Source organism: Sparus aurata, chromosome 14 (genome assembly GCF_900880675.1).
Source record: "Sparus aurata chromosome 14, fSpaAur1.1, whole genome shotgun sequence".
NCBI lineage: Eukaryota > Metazoa > Chordata > Actinopteri > Spariformes > Sparidae > Sparus > Sparus aurata.
In genome coordinates, this window is record NC_044200.1 from 22281671 (window position 1) to 22294411 (window position 12741).

The 12741-nt window shown below is 42.5% G+C and overlaps 1 protein-coding gene and 2 long non-coding RNA genes across 7 annotated transcripts in view; 1 reads left to right on the top strand and 2 right to left on the bottom strand.

Moving 5' to 3' along the window:
* Window positions 1-12741, top strand: part of usp6nl (USP6 N-terminal like) — an 84228-nt gene that overhangs the window by 41436 nt on the left and 30051 nt on the right. The window contains exon 1 of one of the 3 annotated variants that reach the window (XM_030439866.1): window positions 8268-8499. The exons of the other annotated variants lie outside the window; for them this stretch is intronic. Within the exon in view, the coding sequence (XP_030295726.1) occupies window positions 8445-8499 (55 nt within the window). The 5' untranslated portion in view covers window positions 8268-8444. Of the gene's footprint in view, window positions 1-8267; window positions 8500-12741 lie in introns of those variants that run through there. 3 annotated transcript variants of the gene reach the window in all.
* Window positions 1-12741, bottom strand: part of LOC115595422 (uncharacterized) — a 55671-nt gene that overhangs the window by 11544 nt on the left and 31386 nt on the right. The gene's annotated exons all lie outside the window — the stretch shown is intronic.
* Window positions 6851-12418, bottom strand: LOC115595423 (uncharacterized). Its single transcript, XR_003986699.1, has 2 exons — window positions 10862-12418; window positions 6851-8488 (listed from the first exon to the last, which is right to left on the bottom strand). It is a non-coding gene; the product is annotated as an uncharacterized LOC115595423 (long non-coding RNA).

Genomic DNA, 12741 nt, shown 5'->3' on the forward strand with positions numbered 1-12741 from the left:
ACCACTCTTCTGCAGCAGCTTGCTGTTGACGGGAAGTCCCGACGAGTCGATTACCGAGTGCAGTAGAGTTCCGCGGCTCATGGATGAAAATGTATGATTATGACTCCATGGAAAAGCAATCAAAGTTCATATGTGTCTTACCTGCCAGTTTATAACAGTTATTATCGAGAGCGGACAGGGAAAAGAACGGAATTGAGCATTTCTAACCGCACTCGGTAATCGTCGCATCGGGACTTCCCCGACCCGGAAGCTGATGGAGGAGAGTTGAAGTCTGTTTTTAGCTTCCCAATAGAAATCCAGCTAAGCTAGCGGAGGTTAGATGCCCCGGACTATGTGCTGAGACCCTATTTGTACTGTTGCTGAAGTTTGGTGCTGTTCTGAGCATTATTTGTGGCTTTTTGGTGGCGGTTTATATTTGGATCCATTTACTGCAGTGTATTGTTGTCGTGCGGTCGTTTCTGAGGTTGATAAAACTCCGTAAATTAGCGGTCTGCTAACTTGATCTCTTGAGAGGGAGTGTAACATAGTTTCATGGTGTGTTAGACCATGGATTAAACTTACACCGGAATATCCCTTTAAGGTTTGGCAACTGAAACCACTTATTTGAAGTCAGGAGAAGGTCCTGGTTATGTTTAAAAACAAAGGTATTAACAGTGACGTCCCACCTCTGAACTCGTCGTTGGTGTTGATGCCCAGATTTAAGACCCAATCTAAAATCATGTAGCGGCTGCCAGTCTTGTTGGCACAGGTCGTGTTTGTTTACTAAATTCCTGTTGTAATGACTTATTGATTTTTTTAAAAAGTGGAACCTCTAACAATCACAACCTGCACTGAGCCTCCGGCTCCAAACTGCAGTTACTCGCAGCGCTGGTTCTTCGACGCCGCTGCGAGTGTGTACTCGACTCGATGACAGGTGTGCGAAAGTTATTGTGAGGCAGGAAAGTGTGTGTAATCAGCTCTAACGGCACAGACACTTACACAGAGAGTGTTTCAAAGATTTTCGGACCCCTTTTATCGAGTGCCCGGGAACGATTCGCACTTTCCATTTGGCTGTCGTCTTTATCTCCGTCCATCAGCCCTGCAGAGGAATTCACCTTGGCTCTTCTCTCAGCTCAGATCAATGCAGGCAGATTTAGAGATGGCCTCCAACAGATGCAGCGCACATGCATAAATTCACACACTGCAGTGCTGTGTAAGCTGGCAGGTGCTGAGGTGTGATGACTAGAGGTGCTGGGTGCTAGCAGATGTTGTTGATGTGTGAGTGTCATGGCGAGGGCGGAGCTCCGACACCGACTAATACATGAAGAAATTAATAAGTACTGCTCTCCTCTTTCTCCTCTTTAACAGTACAGATGAATTCTTGCAGGGGTGACCAGAGAAAAGCCTGACGAGGGAAACTAGTCACCGTATGAATCTGAAGCAAGGAAACTTGTATCATCTTTGTGTTAGTTTAAGAAATCTGTCAGCGTAATGACTCGTGGCTCGGCTCCAGTAGCCTGCAGGAGCCCCAAGGCCTCAACCCCTGCCCTCGTTTAAAGCTCAGCGTAATTACCCTGGGATCTCATTATAATTTCAGAACTCAACCCTGTGTGTCTTCGTTTTGTGTGAGTAATTCAGCGAGGACAAACAGAAGCTGAGGTTTTTGGGATTATCTCCATGTAGCGCGTAAACCCGGTGGAGCATGACGAGCCTCCTGAATTTGTACCACAAAAACTATCAAAGCTCTTATTAATAATTTCACCTGCAGCAAGAGAAAGGAAACCGAACAGAGGGAAACAAGATATCCATCCCTGAACCATGAGGCAGCAAAACCAGGTGTTCTCACAGAGTCCTCGTGACATTGCAAGTTGTGTTTCTGGCGACCAGAACATGCATTTTTAGACGTACATACTCAAAATAGATGTTGTAGATATCTATTAGCCATGACGCTAACATTAGACCCTCAATTTGTGCAGAGTAACTGTCTGTTTTTAGTGAGTCGTGAGAAAAGGTTGATTGATATGGCTCTTGTGCTATCTGTGTAAACAATAACACTCCCCTGGTCCCAAGCACCCAGTTCAAACCGCTAGTTGCACAGCTAAATAAGCTAACTAGCTAAGGACCGCTGCAGTTAGCATAAGTTACCTGTTACTCTGATCATGCCACAGTTTTGTTTTGACAGACGACCAATGGAGATGGAAACACCTTTTTTTTTAAATAAGTCCTGATGTAGCTCTTCCTCTTCTTCGAGGTTTATCTGCAGTTGGCAAACTGGTTTTGTCTCCAGCTGCCGACCTCTACTTTTTATTACAGCCAAGCATAACTTCGCTATATTGCCATCCTCTGATAATACCAGACGTTGTGTAGCCTTCGCTTCAAACCAGTTGTCAACAATTCACTTGACAGTTAAATGGAAACGCAGCTGATTATAGAGCTGGGGAAACGTGGGATGACAGATTATTTATCTACAGATAGATTCACCTTGTGTTGGTCTTTTGATTTGCTGTCTTTTTTAAACCGAAAAAGAAAAAATAGTGAGTTTAGTGTCTTTATTGTGTGAGGGGAGGAGGAGCAGAGATGTGCTGCTGCCAAAACTGCAGACTTCTCCTGGTCAGCACCACCGGCAGCTCAGTATCTCACTGCATTATTCAGCAGCCATGATACTCACTCACTCTCTCTCTCTCTCTCCTGTGGCATCCTAACGCTCAACTAGAGGAGAAAAGGTTCGCTCACATATTCAAATATTGCACCAGAAGCTTCCAACAAGAACACCTTTATCTGTTTTGCATACCAACTTGTGAGCCATCTGTGGGCACGGTGTGGGTGTGCAGGCTCGTGTGTGTTTGTGCAGAAGGGAAAACCGCATGCTGGTTAGTTAAGGAGGGTCGGCAGACAGTCCAGGCCCGGCGGGTCTCGGGCTGCAGCCGCCCGCTGACGTCTCCGCTGTAGCGGCCGAGCTAATTGCCTGTCTGTCCTCCCTAAAGGGCGAAGCTGCGGTGCACTTCACACGGCTGCTGTCGGCCTTCGTGGCAGAATGTTTAAGTTTCGTCTCTAAATGCTGATTTTTTCTTCTCGGCTTGTTTAATATTTCTCTGCTCGTGTCAGATTCAGCAGAATGTATTGATCCCTGCCTGCTGCTTACACCTCGTCTTGTTAAATTATGTATCAAACGACTCTCTGAAGGCCCTCAAACATCATTACTGAGCTCAGCCTGATGCATTGAGAGCGCGCTGTTGTGATGGAGGTTAAATGTGTTGGTACGTAAACACCGCCTGCATGAATTGCCTCTGTTGTTTGTTGTGATATTGATATCACACTATTAATGAGGGATATAGATTCAGACGATACAGTAACTAATAATAGTCGGTTTCCACAGATGAGATAACTAATAATCCACATTTTTTGTACTGTGAAAATGAGTTAACACCCTGTAAGTTATGCACACCTGAGGGTGAGAAAGGCTCAGGTGTAGTGAGCAAAGATGGATGATTTATTGTAATATTGTTTTAACACTTTTCTCCCCCTTTCTGAACTCTTGAGGAGCATAAAGTACACATTACAGTCGTGTTTTCATCCTCTTAAACTGTAAAAAAACAAAACATCCCCACTGGTGTCGACATGTTTTGCTCTGTAGACATTTTGTATATATCATATATTAAACACTGCGCATTTCTGTCAATTGTTTTTAATATTGTTCTTATTATTCTCTTGGATTAGCTTGAAAATTCTATGTTTTTGTCGTCAAAAGTGCAGAAAATTAGTATTCAACTGTTTAAAATCAATCTATGTTGATATTTAAATATTTTTGACACTACTGACTATCATTACTTGCCAGGAGTACATCTGACAGACCAGAATTCATCAGTTTATAATGAACAATATCGACAACAGAATTGTGCAAATCTATAACACAACACGATCAATTCTTCATTATTGTGGCTAAAAAAGATTTGGACACAAAATGTGATTCCTGCTTTTTATCATCATGGTTTCTAAATGCGTTGACACAGAAAGTCCTGAAACAGATCTTAGTTTTCATGTTCATCTGCAAAAAAGAAAAGCATTTGCATCCATATTTTTGTATTTAATGGAACATAAAAGTATCTTGTGAATAGTTCTTGCACAACAGAAGTCTGTGTGTGACCTCAAACACGGACGAGCCAACTTCTTTTTCTCAATTAGGGCTGTAAACTTTAATGATGCAGTGACCTTCATCAAGAGCTGTTAGCTTAACAGACTGTTAATTTTTATATTGCTTATATTTAATATATTCAGTGGACTAAAAACGTGAATAAACAGTTGGGCAAACACTGAACAGGAGAGAGACCTTGAGAAAAGTGGCCAATGTTCAAAGTTTTTAACAAGCTGTGATAAAGAAAAACAACATCATAAGGTTCAAAGAAGCTGAAAAATAAAGAAAAGGATGTTTAGCTTGTTAAAAAACATGTTTAAGATTAAAAACTACATAAAAAGTCCCAATAAAATATATTATTCATGTTGAGGATGAGTTCAGGTGTCTGTATACTTCTGTATCTGTTGTCAGACATCAGCAAAGTTTGATTCATTAAATGCTGTTTTAATCTTCCTGTGATACACAAAAATAAAACAAATAGAGCAGTGTTACTAAAACACATCAAATGCAGAACAAACAGACAAAAAAAAAGGGAAATTACTTTAAATAACAAACCGAAAACGATCTCAGATACAGTTTCAAAACAACCTTTTTGCTTTCTCTTCTTGGTTTCAGCCCTCAGGTCGGATCTCTGCGCTCTGAAACTAACTCGATGTGCTCTGTTGTTTTCCCGACTGCCACCCGCCCAAACGTGTCCCGTCTTGTTAATGACAAACTGGTGACGATCATGATGTTGGCACCGGCCTCCGTGCTGTGTCACACTGTTGTCATGACGATCAGCTGCATTTGATCAAACTTGTTCTGTGGACGTAATCTCACTCGTCGGAGCTTCGCTGGATTAGAGGCAGATTTGATTTCAGGCTCCTCAGCGCTGAAATACGGAGGAAGTCGTTCATCACCGTCGTCTTGAGTCTCGCGCTGAAATCTGTTTTTTTGTTTTTTTATCCACCATTTGTCATCTGCACATGCTCAGTGTGAGAGCGTGGCAGCTTATTAAGTCCACTTGGTGAGATACAGCCTTTAAAATCAGCCTCAGCCTTTTATTTTGGCGGGGTAGGGCACACAGAAGTCGCTCTGGGTTTAATAACAGTGTGATTTAGATAGAAGTGGATGCAGAAAAACGAGGAAATGACCTCTGGACTTTAACCAGTGAGGAAGTCTGACTCTCAGCCTTTGAGGAACAGCGACTTTTCTCACTTTCAGTCAGCGCTGCAGAGCTTCATCCATCCTCCAACCGTCTGATAACGACACTGTAATAAAACACTTCCTGTTAAACCAGACGTGCAGCTCAGAGTGCTTTACATTACGAATTTTAATAAAGAAGGAGCGATCCGATGACTTCATGTACCTGTATTTAGCTCCCTCTGCCTCTGATCTGTACCCACATTTAGCCTCTTTGAACATCATGACTGCATCTAATTATCTTCCCGGCTGCTGTTTCGCTCACTGACAGACACTTTGATATTGATTAATATTTGCTTTGTGGGTGTCTGTAGCGCTGCTGTGGCACTTTGCTCGTCTCTCCTTTCATATTACATTCCTCTGTCCTTGGCCTGTTTCTGTGGAGGACTCAAACTGCCACTAGAAATTATTACGCGTTAGTAAACTCAGTGATGATCCTAATCTGGTGTACGGCACCAAACAGGAACGACAAGATATACGCTCCGTGGTTTATAACTGAACTATGTGCAGAATGATAACGAATATAATAGTGTGAATAATAAAACAGTTATAGCACCATTAAAAACATAGTTTACAAAATGTTTTGTGAACCGAGCGAAAGCAGGAAACTGAGGAGGAAAATGTTACAGAATGAACACTCAACAGTCAAATCAAACACAAGGAAGCCGCGTCTAAGATGAGTTAAAACAAAAAGGAAGAACAGAAAATGAAATACAAAGAGACGATATGAGTCATTTTATGAATAATGCCAATAAAAGCCATAACACTGGAAAGATCACAAAAAAGAAAGAGAGAGGAAAAGGAATAAAGTATATTAATTAGATTAAGAATAAACAAATAAAAGTAGTAAAGGATGGTGAAAAGAAAACAGTGCGAGGCTGCAGGACAAACACTCAGATCCAGGCTGATAAAGAAGTCCAGTGTGACGCTGAAATGCAAAAAAGACGAATAGTTTAATGTTTTTACTGAGCAGCCAATTCAATAACATCCTGATAGATGTGTCTAAAGAATTCAAATAAACTAAATAGTGGTTTATTTCCTGGGATTTCAACACAATGCAACACTCTCCTACAGAAGTTTCCAGATCCAGTGAATGAAACATTGAGGCTGGTCACTACGTTGGGTCGTGATGAGGCTTCATGACTGAACTTGAACTCATTTTCTGCACCTTTACACGTGAATCATCTCTGTTATTTCACAAGACCTGCTGACTTATGATTCGTGTTCTTTTGTTCTTGTTCGTTCATTAAACATTCAGGTCAGAGGTTGTTTTTTGTTTATACTCCTGTATGTTGGCAGGATTGTTGACGGTGCCAGGATGCCCACCCACTCAGATACAGAACTGAAGACAGAAAACAGAAACGGGAGTAAAGCTAATGAGACAAGAAGATACAAAAGCAAGGCAGGCTGTGTTTTAAGAACCATACAATACAGTTGTTCTGTCACATTTATAGAGCTAGAGTTTAACAAATGTTAACGAATCCATCAATGTTTCAACATTTATAAGTAACTTCAGTTAAATAACTCAAAGATTCAAAATAGGAGACGGATCCAAAACCATGTTCTACTAAGAGTTTATTAAATATGCATCTGAGACGTTGAGCTCCAAATACTGAAGGCCTTGATTCATAATTATTAAGTTAATCGGCATGAATTATTGATTTGATGCACATGAAAGTTTGCATGGGAGGTTATGAGTCTTGAAGCTGATGTGATGAGATCACATACATCGTTTCAGTATAGAAAACTCTCCACAGTTACAGCGCTGTACTTCCTTTATAAATGATCTTCAGCCGCAACTCTGTCTCGTAGGAACGTCTAATTTATTTGTTTTCCTCATTATATTTGACTGGGAATAATAAACGCTGCCTGGATTATGTTCACAGGCAATGGTGCCCCGTGTGAGGTTCGGGGTTTGGGCAACAAAATCACTTTGGTTAGATAGAATTTGCGTCTCGTTCTTGAAGTCGTCGGATCTTCAGCCTTGTCACCATGATATAATGCCAGCTGTTAATATTTCTGCAAACCACAGATACGTCAGAGGGTGATTACTGTACCAAACACTTGATATCACTTTCATTATGCGCTTATTGGCTGAATTTCACGTCAGGAGATGAAGAGTTATTACAGATAAAAAGGACACTCCAGGATTGTTGAAGAGCTCACCAGAACTAAGACGACTAGTTAAGAGTTTCATTTTTGCTTTCTGTCAAATTACTCACAGCCTCTGAACTTGAATCAGTGTCACATTTTGGAGATAGTGAATCACAAACTGACGTGTGGATTTAAGTGGACTTCCAGCAAGTCGTCTGAAAGCGGTAAACTCCCTCCCCGCCCTCTCGCTCCTCGCCGCGACCCCTGGAGCTTCAGAAGTGATAACAGCACTTAAGTCCCATCCGCCAACTCTCTCCTCGCAAACACAGATATTTCCTGTACCGATGGAGCTCGCAGATACAGCCGATAGAGATGACAAGAGGGCTGCCTGTTGCTCATTTTCTACCCTCCCCCTCCTCCATCTTGTCTCTGATACGCCACATCACAAGACCCTTCATGGTACATCACGTCCACTTCATAATGAAGTTTTAATGGAGACTGTTTATCATCAGACTGTCATTGTCTGTTTCTCAACTTCGACTCGCTTGAAAGACGTTTTTTTTACGAACGGTTGGGAAACAGATAAATTGCTGAACTGATCAACACATTTCTGTGGCGTGAGCGGCTCAAACAGAGGGTTTAAAACTACATTTCTTCATTTGGGGTGAAACTAAAACGCCCCTAAATCTTAAACTTCAACTCGTCCCTCACATTTTTTTATATCCCTGACATTTCCACTCAAACAGTCCTTCCCTCTGTCCTCTCCCCTCTGAAGTGTTGAATAGAGCTTGTTGTTGTGTTGTTGTTGTGTTTGGGAGGAGAATGTTGTGTGTGGGACTGACTCGCTGAGGATCTGAAGTCAGATTTCAGTCCGTCTGTCAGTCAGTCTGGACCGTAGTCCTCAGTAACAAACAGTGGCTTTGTGATCTCACTTCTCTTCGCCTCTCGCTCATATTTCCTCTCCCCGGCTGCTGGTGTGAAGCAGTGCGTGGCGACAGAGAGATGGGATGAGGTAGTTCAGGTTGTCTCTCGGTGTGTGCTGGTTGAACCGTGACCGATGCGGACTAAAGCTCTGACTCGCTTGGAGGTTCCACTGGACCGCTGGAAAAGAGGTAAAAGGGTGAAAAGATTTCCTCAGACGATCCAGACGACTGTTTGTTTGTGCGCATTTTTTGCTTAATACTCCGGTATGTGATGGGTACACAGGAGAGGATTTTTGTTTTAACCGGTTTATATGATTAGATCTAAATTGTTTGTTTAAGTGCGTCAATATCAGCCGAACAATTTGAGTCACGACTTCAATGTTGTCCTTGTTTCCCCTCTTGAGAAGAGGTTTAGAAACTGCTACTCTTCTTCAAAGATGACTACAAGAGACACCATTGTTTTTTTACAGGACTTCTGCTGATGACAGTCTCCCGTCGTTCATTTAGCAAATTCTTTATCGGTGATGAAGTTGCTTTTTCTGTCTCTGAGGGAGCTGAGCCTGATGTTTGGATCTCTTGATGGTGTGTTCACTTTGGATCAGCCTGATCGTGCTTTGGATACAGTTTCTCAAATATTTTCAGGTTTACGAGACGATATTAAAGATTTTCGATGTGGTCTAATTCAACATGCTTTACACAAACACATGATGTCATCCAGTCAGCAGCAGACAGGTGATGACCCGGGTCAGGAACTTGACAGTAAACTGTGATGTGCTATTAGCTCACTGCACTAATATTAGAATGTTAATATCATATGCTAACACAAGTAGCACATGATGAAACTGTGTGAAATGTCTGCAGCTGCTCCAACAGTTGTTAATCAGGATGAGTCTGCGTACTTGACAGGTGCTACATTTTAGCATGCTAGCATTAGCATTTAGCTTCTTTCTTTCTTTCTTTTTTTCTTTCTTTCTTTCTTTCTTTCTTTCTCTTATCATCTTTATCGTACAGAAGCAGTTTGTCAGCATGCTACAATTAAGCCTACCAATATTAGCATGTAGCTTCTTTCTGCCAGCATTTGCATTTAGCTTCTTTCTTTCTTTCTTTCTCTTATTATCTTTATCGTACAGAAGCAGTTTGTCAGCATGCTACAATTAAGCCTACCAACATTAGCATGTAGCTTCTTTCTTTCTTTTCCTTCTTTTGTCTTTCTTCTTTCTTTTTATCCTATTTTCTTACTTCTTTCCTACCTGAGAGAAGCAGCGTTTGTTAGCATGCTACATTTTAGCATGCCAGCATTTGCATTTAGCTTCTTTCTTTCTTTCTTTCTTTTTTTTTCCTCTTATTATCTATACCGTACAGAGGCAGAGTTTGTAAGCATTGTACATCTTGGCATGCCAACATTAGCGTCTTTCTTTCTTTCTTTCTTTCTTAATGATTTATTACATTTATCTCTGTATTTTCTCTACGTAGAGAGCATCCCAGTTTCATAGGACTCATGTGACCTGCTGTGTTAATATTTAAACAATAATAAAAACACATTTTTTTGTATCAACAAGCAGGATGTGTTCACTTTACCCTGGTCTGTTCCTCTGGGTCCTGCAGTAACATATGAAAAAGAAAACAACAGTAACACATTTCGGCTGCAGGATTAAATGAGTCAGTGCAAAGTTCAGACAGTGTGGAGGTTAATTATTTGTCTGTGAGGCACCTCTTCCGATCAGGACGGCTGAAGTCTCGCTCGGTTGTCACTTGGCGCGGCGTCACGTTCGTGTGGTCGACTTCAGGTTGTAAATACAGACGCTGGGAGACAGATGATTGTTTTGGAGGCGCAGTAATGACACATAATGGTGTACTGTAAAATGTCTGCTGCTGCGTCATCGCTTGTTTGTTGTTAACTGGGTGACATCATTTGCTGTTTGCGTGTGCAGAGTTTCATCACTGTGTCACTGTCACATTGTTTCCATCATATAAAGAAATCAGCTTTTTTGATTATCTGTCCGTGTTAACTTCTGTTCCTTCACATGTTTAGTGACCACATGGTTGCTAATTAGACACTGTGGCTTTATCTCCAAGACACAGTGAATCTCTCCTCTATTATTAACGTCTTTTTCATTACTATCCCTCTTTCCGAGCATCTATGAAAGGCCGAGAGATGCACAAAAATGGCTGCGGGGAAGCGAAGAGCTGTAACAAGCGACGACTCCTCAACGTGTAGAACAAAGAGGGCTCATTACAGGAGAGCAGAGGAAACGAGGAGAAGCTGTTATTATGCTCGTCATGTTGTTCATTGTCAGTGCTGCTGGTTAACAGTAATGATAATGAGGAACAAACACACAAATACAACCCCACAACGCTTCCTGTCGCGTGGACCGCGCTGTGGAATTAGATTTTACTGCGACGTGTCTCATCTGGAGCCCTCAGCCTCACGTTTACTCCACAATTTTGAATTTTTTTAAAAGCTTTTTTCCTGCAAAGTACGACTGAGGCTCAAGAGGGAAGACGAGAATAACAGCTGATGTTTGCCTTAGAGCAGCGCTCACATGCTCACCTGTTACCAGGTAAACCCCGCCGAGGAAGTCGCACCTTGACTTCCTGATTTCTCGACAATGCCGTGACGGTTTCAGACGAGTCGTCACGCACGAACACTTCTGACCTCTCAGCCCTCTGCGCTGACTGAAACGTCCCACGTGACCTGAATGCAGCAGGAGTGAAGGGCAGAGCTGGGGGGGGACAGGGAGGGCGGCGGGTGACGGACGGGGGGACATTTTAATCACAGCAGGACGGGGGACGGTTAGCTGCAGCTGACACGGGCCTCGCCGCCGGGGACTGACTGGCAGCTCAGAGCGGAGGAGGAGGTGGAAGGTCAGCTCGACGGGGTGTTTCCAGCCTCGTAATGAAGGATAAGCAGAATGAAAAGAGAGAGAGAGTCTTTTAAAGGAATAATCCTCCCTGAGATCCTCTTTAACTGATACGTGTCGTCATTGTTGTTGTTCTGTTGGTTCAGCAGTGTTTGTTTATTTCTACCTCAGGTGATGTCTCGACTTTCTCAGGATTACTGAAGCGTTTCAGTTCACTGTGGTATTTTATTTGACGGCTGAGGAGTAAAATGGTTTTGAGATTAGAAATTAGTTCCTGTTACAACAACAGCAGAGTTGAGCCGATTCATTGATTTGCCACAGTGAATATGTTGAACTTCTAGTGTGAATATCAGCTTCATGATGGTAAGTTGAGTATTCTGGGGTTTTGGACTGTCAGATAGACGAAACAAGGTATTTCAAGACGTCATCGTGGTGACTTAAATTCATTTTCTGACATTTTTGGACCAAACGATTCAATTTAGGGAAGATGATCGTCGTCAACTGTCAGCTGTCTTTCTCCAGACCGTTAATCTCAGAATGCAACCAAAGATTATTTATCGTTTAGTCAAAGAAATGTCAAAATGCCTTCAAATTGGCTCTTTTGGAAACCAATTAATGGGAGAAAAACAAATTAACAGGATCGTGGTTCATATTTCTACCTCCAGTTCACAAACTTCCTCTGTTGCAGCTAAACAATCCGCTACAATATGTTTCTGTAATGACACAAGAAGCCGCCCGTCAACCTGGAGTAATCTGAATCATCAGTTATCAGTCTTCTCCATTAGCGATGATCTGTATCAGCCCAGCGGAAATCCGTCAGTCCCTAATTGTGAAAGTAGTTAAAGTTTAATTCGGCAGAAAATTCCATCACAAGAAAGCAACTTCCACCACATTTAACCTCTAATCCAGCGAGTGCAGAGTCCTAAACACATTTCAGAGCCGCTGAGATAAAACACTGTAAACTTTAAGTCACAAGAGGTGACTTCTCCGATCAGCTATAAACTCTGTGGACCCACTACGAGTCCAGCGAGGGCGCAAATACAAACACGCACACACCAAAAATCTCCGTCACGGATGCCAATGTGATCCTTGAAGCATGAAAAGGGGTCTAATTGCATTTAGCTTAAGTCAGGCCACTGTGGAATACTAATATGGCTGTAAGGGGTTCAGAATTAAGGTTAAGCTTCGGTGCAAAGAAAAGACTGAATCCCCATTTCCTCCCCAATTCCTCTCCCTCTCACTATGGGAACGGCAGGGCCTCCCGGGGCTGAACTCCCAGCAGAAAGAAGGCTTTACTGTATTTGTTTATTTGCCGCAGACAGTTCGCCTTGTTGTGTACGGACCCCGGCGGTCGCCTCCCGCTGTGTGTGCTCTCCGGCGGCCCACAGCGACACACACCATCCTGTCATAAAAATGCCAGCCGGGCTCAATAAGGAGCGTGTTTGTTGGGAGAGGTTTGGAATTCCAGTCAAGCCTTTTTTTTCCTCCCCGTCGAACCCCAGAGACCCAGAGAGGAAGCTGGAGAATGACTGGAGTCAAATACTTCCTGTGAAGGGCTGGAAAACTGTCA